This window comes from Jaculus jaculus, chromosome 1 (assembly GCF_020740685.1).
Source record: "Jaculus jaculus isolate mJacJac1 chromosome 1, mJacJac1.mat.Y.cur, whole genome shotgun sequence".
NCBI lineage: Eukaryota > Metazoa > Chordata > Mammalia > Rodentia > Dipodidae > Jaculus > Jaculus jaculus.
The window spans coordinates 258,911,967-258,924,146 of record NC_059102.1 but is presented as its reverse complement, the minus strand read 5'-3'; the positions used below and the strand labels follow the sequence as shown (position 1 = coordinate 258,924,146).

Here is a 12,180-nt window from a genome sequence, read left to right as displayed (position 1 = left end):
CTCACCTGCTCGGAGCACTCATCAGGCACAGGGAGCTGCTTTTTACAGCGCTTTTCTTATAAGTTGGGTGAATGGGCAGCACTGTTTGAACCCAAAAAGACTGCTTGCTCAGTTTCCTCCCAGCGGATGCTTGGGGATAGCATATCCCTGGTGGCTGGTCTGGAGAAATCAGTAAGCCATGATCTTTCATTTGAACCTCTAGCTCTTGTGCTCTTGGGATTCCAGGCCCAAGATGAAAGCCTTCAGTCTTCTCTTGGCTGTGCTTTTTCTGTTCTGGACACCTTCTGCTGAGCTCAGGACTCTCCGTTTGGGAAGCTGTGTGATCACCGCAAACCTCCAGGCCATTCGAAATGTATTTTCTGAGATTCGGGACAGCGTGGTATGTAAAAGAAGCATCTACCTGTCTGCTTCCTTCCGTGTGTGTGTGTGTGTGTGTGTGTGTGTGTCTGTCCGTTTGTCCTGTCTGTCTGTCTGTCTTCCCCAGGCAGCCTTGGCAGTGTGCACATGCAAAGAAACAAGCCGGGGACTCCAGTCCAGGTTGATGCATTCCAAGAGATACTTGTACCTCACAATTTTAAAATGTGTAGAAAGAGATGCCACCCACTGGGCCCTGGCAGGGAAAGGATGAGAGGTTTTGATATCTAAGAAGCTGTCACTGACCTGTCTTTTCTTGCCCTACTTTCTTCCATGCAGCAAGCCAGAGACGAGAACATTGACATGAGAATCTTAAGGAACACGGGATCTTTGCAAGACACAAAGGTGCGGACTCCGTCCAGATGAGCTCTGGGAGGATGAAACGAGAACAGCCCCATCCCTTTGTCTTGCCCGTGCCTTTCCCCTTCTCCCACCAAAATGTTTGTCTTCTTTGAAGCCTTCAGATAGATGCTGCCTCCTCCGTCATTTGCTGAGACTCTACTTGGACAGGGTATTCAAAAACTACCAGACCTCTGACCACCATACCCTACGGATAATCAGCAATCTCGCCAATTCCTTTCTTACCATCAAGAAGGACCTCGGGATTTGTGTAAGAGCCTTGGGTAACAGAATCCATGTGAGCACATAGCTTCACTGCTTTAGCAACCAAGCTCTCTTCCTTACCTACCTCCTTGAATGTGTGGAGAAACTGAGTCCAAAAGTACTAATGATCTGTGTTGAGCCATGTGACTCCTCAGACACAATTTTTATCAATGTATTGCTCTATCCAAAAAGTACATTGAAAGGTTTAAAGAACAAGAAAATACTAGCTTTCAATGTACATACTAATGGCCTATTATCCATATATTAGACTTTTCTGTAGATGGTGTGTCCTAAAGCCATATTCCACTAGAGCATCCTGTGTCATGTAATCCCTCAACAGGCTATTGGGTTTGACCTCAGGACACGATCTGAGAGGACCTAAGAATCAAATTGTCTTTTCCGATCGGGGCTCAGATTTTCTGTGAGATGAGCCTCCTAGACAGGAGCTAGGGTGAGTGGGCCAGTGGGGCGGTGACTGAGAGCCGTTCAGGACTACCTCTTTCTACAAAGCTACAATGAGCCCCACATGCGAGGATGGACAGCTGGCTTCCTTGTCTATCCAATGGAAAAGTTCAATGATCCCAAATGACGAGGTGTAAAAGGACTTTTGTACAGAAATGACGACAGGATTGAGGGTGAAATAGAAATACCTCTTGCTCATTTCAGTAGTAAGGGCAGAAAATCAGAATTTTAAATAAAACCTATTATTCTTTGGGCCCTTTACAGCATGATCATATGACATGCCACTGTGGGAAAGAAGCAACAGAGAAATACAGACAAATTCTGCATCACTTTGAAGAGGTATATGAACTGTTGGCATGGGTTGGAATGGGGGTGTTTTTGGAACTGAGTTTATACATGAATGAGAGGGATATTCACGTTGGTAGAAATCCTGTAGCCTACTGAGGTCACATGGGCCTCATTTGACCTAGGAGACATCCATTCAGGTTCCAGAAGGATGCTTTCTTTCTTTCTTGATGCTGGAGGATTAAGAAGAAATGTCAATGACCTCCACAAAGACTCCAATGGCATCTCAATCACCCCAAGTGTCACAATAGATGTCCAACATTCACACACTTATGTAGACGTTCAAAAAGACTCACCCATGGGCTGGAGAGATGTCTTAGCAGTTAAGGCGCTTGCCTATGAAGCCTAAGGACCCATGTTTGACTCTCCAGATCCCACGTAAGCCAGGAGCACAAAGGTGAGACAAGTGAAATGTTGCACACGCCCACTAGGTAGCTCAGGCATCTGGAGTTTGATTGCAGTGGCTGAGGCCCTGACACACCAATTCCTTCACTCTCTCTGTCTTTCTCTCTCTTTCTGCCTCTTTCTGTCTGCCTTTTGTTCTTTCTGAAACAAAATAAAATAAATTTAATAAAAACGCTCATTCACATTGTCACCTCCCCCACCCCAACACCCTGCTGTACCTCTGCGTCTTTGCTCATCTTCCAGGAGGTTTTCTCACTGACTAGCATGCTTCCTCTTTCTCTAAGACTCACTCTAGGCATTGCCTCCAGGAAGGCATTGGCTGCTCCTCCTCCCAGAGCAGGCAGTGATCTTGTCATCCTGCAGGGACTCTGTCATTTATTTACCATATTGCATTTCAGCTTCTGCTCCTGCCTGTGTCCATCCCTCAACTAAGATATCTTTGTAGGTAGTGAGGGAACCATTCACCTCTGAATCTCAATGTTCAATGTTTGGCACTGTCAGTATTTATTAAGAATTACAGGGCTGGAGAGATGGCTTAGTGGTTAAGCGCCTGCCTGTGAAGCCTAAGGACCCTGGTTCGAGGCTCGATTCCCCAGGACCCACGTTATCCAGATGCACAATGGGGCGGATGCATCTGGAGTTCGTTAGCAGTGGCTGGAAGCCCTGGCGCGCCCATTCTCTCTCTCTCTCTCTCTCTCTGTCTCTTTCTCTCTCTGTCACACTCAAAAATAAATAAATAAAAATGAACAACAAAAAAAGAATTACATAGTGGGACACACACACACACACACACACACACACTCACTCACTCACACACACTTCCTAAAGAAATCACTGTAACTCAGGAGGCTTAAGATGTAACTCCAGCTATGCTATTTTCTTAGGCCTCAGTTTCCCTAAGTAAGCCCAATGTGATGGACTGAATGATTTCCCTTCTTCCTGTGAGATCCTGAAATTATATCATTTCTTTTTTAATTAATTAATTTATTTATGAGAGTGAGATAGAAAGAAGAAGGGGTTCGAGTGGGAGAATATGGCCCACAAGGGCCTCCTGCCTCAGCAAATCAACTCCAAGCACCACTTTGTGCATCTGGCTTTACATGGGTACTGGGGAATAGAACCTGTGTCATCAAGAAAATACCTTTAACTTCTGAGCCATCTCTCCAGTCTAAAATTCTCTCATTTCTTTCAAGCTCTCTATCATGAAAAGAATACTGTTCTCATAATCCCTAGCTGACCTACCAATAAGAGAGAAGGTTGACTATAAAGCAAATGTCTCTTTTAAAAAAATTATGTATTTTTATTACCTTACAAAGTAGTAAGTTTTGGGGATGGAGAGATGGCTTAGCAGTTAAGGTGTTTGCCTGCAAAGCAAAGGACCCTGGTTCAATTCCCCAGGACCCACATAAGCCAGATGCACAAGGGGGTGCATGTGTCTGGAGTTCATTTACAGTGGCTGGAGGCCCTGGTGTGCCCATTCTCCGCCCCCCCCGCCTCTTTCTCAAATAAATAAGTTAAACATAGTTTTTAATTTTTTTTTTGAGGCAAGCCCAACAGACTGACCTTTATTTTATTTATTTATTTGAGAGCAACAGACAAAGAAAGAGGCAGAAAGAGAAAGACAGAGAAAGAATGGGCATGAAAGGGCCTCCAGCCACTGCAAATGAACTCCAGACACATGTGCCCCCATGTGCATCTGGCTAACATGGGTCCTGGGGGAATCGAGCCTCAAACTGGGGTCCTTAGGGTTCACAGACAAGTGCTTAACCGCTAAGCCATCTCTCCAGCCCACATAGTTTTTAAATTTTTTTGTTTGTTTATTTATTTAAGAGCGACAGACAGAGAAAGAGGCAGATAGAGACAGAGAATGGGCGCGCCAGGGCTTCCAGCCACTGCATACGAACTCCAGATGCATGCACCTCCTTGTGCATCTGGCTAACGTGGGTCCTGGGGAATTGAGCCTTGAACGGGTCCTTAGGCTTCACAGGCCAGTGCTTAACCACTAAGCCATCTCTCCAGCTCTCACATATTTTTTAAAAAGTAGTAAGTTTTCCATATGATTTTCCCCATATTATTTTCATTTTTATTAGTGCTCCCCCTAAAATGTGTCTTTGAATAAGTAACTAAGTGCAATTCTGTCTCTTTCAGCTTGAGCCTCAGGCAGCAGTAGTGAAGGCTTTGGGGGAACTAAACATTCTTCTGAGATGGATGGAGGAGATGAAATAAGAGGAAATGGACAATGATGCTTAGCATTCTTCTGACCAAGAGTTTCCAGTTCCTAGTACCATGGAGACATGACCACAAATGACCATCTCTTTGTCATATAACAGTGCTGGTCACACTGTATAATATAGTTATTTATTATTCATTGTCTTATGTGGATGCCTTCATATAACTTAATTTAGACCGCAATTTTAAAAAAACATTTCTGTTTGTTTGCTTGCAGTGTGTGTGTGTGTGTGTGTGTGTGTGTGTGTGTGTGTATTGGCAAAGACTCTTACCATTACAAACAAATGCCAAATACATGTGCTACTTTTGCATCTGGTTTTATGTGGGTGTTGGAAAATCAAACCCAGGCTCTCAGGCTTTGCAAGCCATCTCCTCAGTTCTAGTCCATAGTTTTATATAATTTTTGTAATATTCTTTCTAATGTTGGATATATTTATTTCTTAATATGTGTATCTACTTTTGCCATTGAACTTCTATTTATTTTTGTACTTGAACATTAGACTTCTAAAATTTATTATGTTTCTGTCCCAACTAGAGCAGGTGATGTATTTTCATACAGTGAACAAACCTTTTAAATTCTAGAAGAGTGGCTAGAGGATTAGTTGTTTTTTATTGAAAATTAGGATGTACTTGCTCACTGTTGATGTTCTATGAGACATTTAAATTTTAATGAATGGCTACTTCCTGTGGATTGTGGAAGAAGACATCCTGATGTGAAGTTGGAGATCTGTCTTACTGAACACGCCCAACCCAACTACCCAGATCTCTACTTGTATATCTCCCAACATGGATTTCTGAATGATCCATAAATAAAGTTGTTTTTTGCATAACATCTTCTTGGCATTTGAAAGCACTTCTGGACAGAAACTGGTGAGGATGAGCTTGCATCTTGGTTCACGCAGGTCATCTTGTTTCTTGGGAAGGAGGATGCAAGTGAGAACCTTGTCCTTCTTGCCAGTGCATTCCCAGCTCCATGCTTATTCATTCTCATCTCTGGTGTCACCACTGCCCTCCAGCAAGGGGCTGGGACTGAGTGAGGGTCTTCAGCCATCCTTGCTGTCAACTCATTGGCTTTGAGCACTGCTCTCTTAGCACCCCTCTCTTCCCCCTCATCCCTGGTTCCCATACTCTTGCATCAAGGGTCCTGATTGCAACACCTGTTTCAATGGGCACAGGCACTATGATAAGGATTTAGAACATGTAGGTGCAGAGTGTCACTCCAGAGCTTCCCAGGGACGGGTATGAGCCCTGCCTTTAAGCCCTGCCATTTTGGATTCTGTCCAGTCTACACACACACACACACACACACACACACACAGAAACACAACAGAATGAAGGTCAAAACAAAGTGATATCTGCCAAAAAGGAGACATCTCCGACTTGGGAAGAGAGTGCAGAGTGGTGAACAAGTGGCTAGGTCACTCCTGCCTCTAGTAACTCGGTCCCAACCCTTGCCAGCAACAGTGCTCTTTTGTTTACATGAGGCCCAGCTTCTCGCTCCTCACTGTCAGAACCCTTGTCCACTTCCTCCTCCTGCAGGCAGAGGTACTTCAGGTTATAGTCCGGGGTATTCTGACTCAACTTCCTACTTTAAGGAGCAGGGACCGTGCGTCTTGCTTCACCTCTAGGCATCACCAGCTTTCTGAACCAGGGGCCACACTCAGTCCCATGGGTGTCAATGCAGCTACCAGCTATCTCAATCAGGCCCCAGCTTCTCTTTCCACCCAGCAACATAGAGCTTTAAGCTTGAGTTTTAACTCAACCACTGATTTCTTGGTAATTTCCTGGAAATCTTGGAAACTTAACAGTGCTGGCTACTTGGATTATAAAGATCAGATATCCTCATGGAAATTCCAGGTTTTGTGAAGACCTGTAGAACCTCTTTTTTTTTTTTTTCTAAAATGTATTTATTTATTAGAGACAGACAGAGAGGGGGAGAGAGAGAGAATAGGTATGCCAGGGCCTCCAGCCACTGCAAATGAACTTCAGACTCATGTGCCACTTTGTGCAGCTGGCTTACATGGGTACTGGGAAATCGAATCCGGGTCCTTAGGCTTTGCAGGCAAATGCCTTAACTGCTAAGCCATCTCTCCAGCCCTAGGACCTCTTGTTGTGGGTGATTTTCAAATACGTAGTGTGGACATTCCAGTTTTAGGCCAACATTGGGTAAACGAGCTAGATGGAGTGATATTCAAATCAAAGTTCTGAGAGCACAGAAGGAAGAATGAAGGGTCTTGGGGGAGTGGTATTCTAGGTTCCCAACAGGTTGCTAGGCGCATTGTTTAGGGGAAGGCTGTGTTCACTGATCAAGCCAAGAAATGTCCCTCATGGGGGGTTAAAGTAGTCCCTATGCTTATCTGCCTCACTGAGGGATGGCTATATAAAGGGTTCAATATTACTTCAGCTTTGGTAACCTAATGGGGCAGGGGACTCGGAATATATTCCTTGACGATAAGGGGAATTACTTTAAATAAAATGTTGCTATTCATGCCATTAAGGATGGAGAGATGGCTCAGCTATTAAAGTCACTTGCTTGCAAAGTCGGATGGCCAGTGTTTGATTCCCTGGTACTCACATAAAGCCAGCTGCACAAAGAGAAACATGTGTCAAGAGTTCGTTTGCCGTGGCAGAAAGCCTTGGCACACCCATTCTCTCTCTTTCTCTCAAATAATTTTTTAAAAATTTAAAAGATACATAGCCGGGCATGGTGGCACATGCCTTTAATCCCAGCACTTGGGAGGCAGAGGTAGGAGGATTGCCATGAGTTCGAGGCCACCCTGCCCTGAGACCACATAGTGAATTTCAGGTCAGCCTGGGCTAGAGACCCTACCTCGAAAAACCACAAATAAATAAATAAATAAATAAATAAATAAATAAATAAATAAATGATACAATTAGTACTTACCATGTGGAAAACACTGCATTTGGAATTTCACATGTCTTATGTTATTTAATCCTTAAAACAGTCCTGTGAAGAAGGTAGTATTATCTATAAGTAATAACATGCCCAGAGATGCTAATAACAGCAGAACCAAGACTTAATGCTGGAAGCCTGATACCCCTGGTGCTACTAAATACCCGTAGTATGGCTATGCATGCTCTTACTCTACTGGCCTCTTTCCCAACATTGGCAGCTTGCATTCAGAAATATGGTAGAAATAATGAGCTTTGTCTTCCTAGAAACATGAACGAAAATCCTGACTTTGACCTTCACCATTTTGGACAAATGACACAACTTGTTTCTTTATCTTTACTTTAGCACTCGGTTGACATGAGGACTAAATAGGCTTGCGATAGCAAATTTGTGGATGAAGTTATTATGTGTCAGGCTCTGTTCCAAGTGTGTTGCAAATCTGCTCATTTCATTTGCTCAAGAGCACAGTGAGATAGTGATTATTATTCCCTTTTCACATGTGAAGAAATTGAACACTAAGAGGCCCTTGTACAAGTTCACACTTGATGACAGAGGTAAAGTAGATCATAGGAAGGCGATGGAGAGCCATGCTTTCACTACTGCACTTTGCTGGATGGATGAAATGCCCAGGTCATGAAAAACACTTGACTAATGTTGTCTCTGGCCATGTCAGAAGAAAATGTTGAGCCTTCCTGACGAAGTGTGGAACTAAGTCTTAGTGATGCATCACTACAACATTTACATTGAATCTCATTTTCCCATGGGTCTAAAACATTGTCTGTAACTAGCAGAATGTAGATAGGTTCCTTTGGAGATAGATGGCTTAGTGGTTAAGGCATTTGCCTGTGAAGCCTAAGGACCCATGTTTGACTCTCCAGATCCCTCGTAAGCCAGATGCACAAAGGTGAGGCAAATGCAAGGTTGCCCACTAGGCAGTGTAAGCATCTATATTTTGCAGTGGCTGAGGCCCTTGTGCACCAACTCTCTCTCTCTAAAGTAAAAATAAAAAATTTAAAGATAAATGTGTTCATTCTCAGACTGACCTGTTGGCTCTGGTTACAATTAGCTGCAGATCTTGCAGGAGCCACTTCCCTCTCTCTGCCTCAGTTTCTGCTGAAAAACTGAAGATGCAAACAAGGGTCAGACTACATATGAAAACAAAACTCTGACCTACAATCTGCAGCAACCTTCGCAGAAAACCAGCCCGCTACAAGAACATGCAGCATGGAAAAGCAGCCCACTGTCTATGTCAGTGAGTTCTGAACAATAACCTCAAAAGCAACTGGCCTCAAATGGCCAGACTTGATGAATAGCTCACAGCTGCCCTTTTTTTTCTTCCTGCTTCCTATTCAGAAGAAACCAGAGAAAGTTCACTTTATGTCTTCCTAATCAGTGAGCTAGGATGCCCTGCTTCAGGTTAGCCCATCTCCAACTTCCCCAGGCAGCAGCCTTCAATCAGAGCATGTCTGAAGCCTTTCACACCTTTGCCCACTCTAGAGTCTCTGCTAAAAGCCAAGCATCCTTACCTATAGCAAGCTCTGCAAACAAAACCTCTTCCTGTGCCCATTTCATTGGTCTTTATTTCCACATTGCTTTTGTAGGTAGTGCAGATGTTCATGGATTTAAAAATTTTTTTTGTTTATTTTTGTTTATTTATTTGAGAGTGACAGACAGACAAAGAGACAGAGGCAGAGAGAGAGAGAGCGAGAGAGAATGGGCACGCCAGGGCCTCCAGCCACTGCAAACGAACTCCAGACGCGTGCGCCCCCTTGTGTATCTGGCTAACATGGGTCCTGGGGAGTTGAGCCTCGAACTGGGGTCCTTAGGCTTCCCAGGCAAGCGCTTAACCGCTAAGCCATCTCTCCAGCCCTGTTCACGGATTTTAGAAACCAGATGTTTCCAGGGAGCAGATTCCACCACGTCTCAGGGCACCAGGTGTATCTGCTGCCAGTAGGGTCTTCTTCCAGAAAGGAATCTGTACAGTTCTGATATCACCACCTTGGGGCTTAGTGTTTGAGGTGAACAGTCTGATTGGGCGGACCAAGCTGATGCCCTCAGATCTGGGTGCCAGGAAACCTGGACAAGCCTTCCTTCTGGAGGGGTGTGGAAGTGGGCTCTTTTACAGAAGGGGAGGTACCCCAACCCCAAGAATGAGGCCCAAGTGCTGGTTACTCAAAATAATAGAAATACCTTATTGTTTCATTTCACACCATGATTTAAGTGAGCCTACATTACCGATTTTCAAGGATTCAGGTCTTTTCCAAGATAGGTTACTGTAACTTTCCTGCTTGCCTCTTCCCATGTGCATGGACAGAAAAACGGACCTTCCCTTGCTAGAACCTGCAGTAACTAGAGGACAGGATCATGGGTTTTGTTTTTGTTTGTTTGTTTTTCAGGTATTTAATCAGTCCCACTCCACCCACCTCTGCACACTCTAACACTGTATTATTAATAAAGAATTAATTCAAAAATAAGAGAGCATTGTTTGAAAAGAAAATTAAGAGGCTAGAGAGATTGCTTAGTGGTTAGGGGACTTGCCTACAAAGCCAAAGGACCTAGGGTCCATTCCTTAGTACCCACGTAAGCTGGATGCACAAGGTGGTGCATGTGTCTGGAGTTTGTTTGCAGTGATTGGAGGCCATAGTGTGCTTATTCGTTTACTCTTTCTAATAAATACATAATAAAAATATTAAAATATGAAATACCAAGTTATATTATATTTTGTTCATAAGAGCCACTTAACTAATTTTTCTATGAGTCAGGGGCTTTGTACTTTTGCTAGAAAACAGGTAATTCCTTTGTTCTATAGACAGGCCTTGCTCATAGCAGGCAGCGTGGTAAGTGATGACTGAATACAGCCACTCCTCTGTTGCCCTTGAAGGATGGGGAGAAAAAAGGTGACACCCGACCTATCCTGAACATAATGACTCAGATACTTAACAGGAAAAGGGTAGAGCTCATAGGCCTGGAGGCCATGAATTAGGAGAGCCCCAAACTGTTTGGAATGTATTTTCTGTCATACTAGGTATGAGTATGAATGGGAACATCATGATCACAGAGGACAAGAGGTCATTTTACATAGCATTTGGGATCAGAGAAGGAAGATGACTTGTCAGAGGTTGCACAGTGATTTATCACCGGATTGGCATTAAAACTTTAGTTTAGTCCCTGTACTTCCTGTACAAGAAATGTCAATTCTATTCAAGAAGAAACATAAGTCATAAAGATTAGACACAAAGGAAGTCTGGGCTGGGGAGATGGCTCAGTGGTTAAGAGCGCTTGCCACATAAGCAAGCCAAGTTTTAACCCTCACTTGCCAGAACCTATGTAAAAAGTTGGGCATGGCCACACATGTCTGTAACTCCAGTCTGTGGAAGGGATAGGAGAGGAACTGAAGAATTGCTAAGGCTCACTGACAGCAATTTTGGGTAGAGGGAAGAGAGCCCATCTCAATGAGAGAAATATGCTGATGAGTGATAAGAGAAGGAAACCTGATGTTCTCCTCTGGCCTTGCACATACATGCATGGGGCACATACATGTGCACACACCTCATACCATACACACATGCTCACATACACACCTAACAAAGGATGCCTTAATTTGTGGATGAAATGCTTATTGAGGTTGAAATAGCCTACTAGAGCTAATCAGAGCAATGGCTACTACTAGACTACTCTAGAGTCAATAAGAAAGCTTAATGAGGTTGAAGAACATGAAATTAGGAAAAATACAAAAGTCAATTGTATTTTCACATGTCAGAAACATAATAATGGAACTCGAAATAAAAAAACTACTAATTATAATAAACCAGACATCGTGTTATGCGCCTGTATTCCAGCACTCAAGAAGTTGAGATAGGAGAATCAGAAGTTCAAGGTCATCTTCAGATTTATAATGAGCTTGAGGATAGCCTGAGATACATGAGACCTTGTCATTAACAAACAAACAAACAACTCAATTACTAATTACAATAATATAAAAATTAAAATATTTGTGGATAAATTAGGGACCAAAGATTTGAAGAAAACCTTCATACTGAAAGCTATAAATCATTGTTGGGAGAAATTAAAGATGTTCTAAATTGTAGAGAAAATGTAATCACAATAAAAATTTTCGGAAGCCTCTTTTAGATAGAAATTGATCAAATAAAAAGTTCCTATAAGAAAAAGAAATACTTCTAAACTTTATGAAACCTTGAGAAGGAACAAAATTGTAGGATTAATATTATCTGATTTCAAATTTTTATAAAATGTTAACAACTAAGTCATTGTGACATTGATGGAAAGATAGACACATAGACCATTGGAATAGAAGAGAAACTCCAGATAAAGGCCCAAATGTATACAGATAATTAATTTTCAAAAGGTTTTGATGCAATTCGAGGGATATAGAATAGTCTTTTCAAGAAATGGTGCCATTGGGCTGGAGAGATGGCTTAGCAGTTAAGGAGCTTGCCTGCAAAGCCTAAAGACCCAGGTTTGATTCTCCAGTACCCACATAGGTCAGATGCACAAGGTGGTGCATGCATCTGAAGTTTGTTTACAGTGGCTGGAGACCCCAGTGTACCCATTCTATTTCTCTCTCTATCTGCCTCTCTGTCTCTCAACTAAATAAATACACATAAAATATTTTTCAAAAAGAAATGGTGCTACTAATAATTGGATATCCACACAAAAAATAACAGATTTATACCTCTGTAATTGAACATAATCAAGGAAATAAAAGACAAGATCATTTCAGCATTGAGGTGGTTTAGATCAGATGTCCCCCATAAACTCATGTGTTCTGCACATTGGTTCTTGGCTGG

The 12,180-nt window shown here is 42.8% G+C and overlaps 1 protein-coding gene across 1 annotated transcript; it reads left to right on the top strand.

Moving 5' to 3' along the window:
• Positions 1 to 232: 232 nt before the first annotated feature.
• Positions 233 to 4,455, top strand: Il20 (interleukin 20). Its single transcript, XM_004663457.2, has 5 exons — positions 233 to 379; positions 694 to 759; positions 872 to 1,024; positions 1,744 to 1,818; positions 4,378 to 4,455. The coding sequence occupies exons 1-5, from the start codon at positions 233 to 235 to the stop codon at positions 4,453 to 4,455; spliced, it is 519 nt and encodes a 172-aa protein (XP_004663514.2).
• Positions 4,456 to 12,180: the final 7,725 nt, after the last annotated feature.

Excerpts from the sequence above, each read along its gene's own strand:
- Il20 (XM_004663457.2), top strand. The coding sequence starts at position 233 with ATGAAAGCCTTCAGTCTTCTCTTGGCTGTGCTTTTTCTGTTCTGGACA. Across the intron at positions 380-693 it reads CTGAGATTCGGGACAGCGTG|CAAGCCAGAGACGAGAACAT; the intron begins GTATGTAAAAGA and ends TCTTCCATGCAG. Across the intron at positions 1,819-4,377 it reads TTCTGCATCACTTTGAAGAG|CTTGAGCCTCAGGCAGCAGT; the intron begins GTATATGAACTG and ends TGTCTCTTTCAG.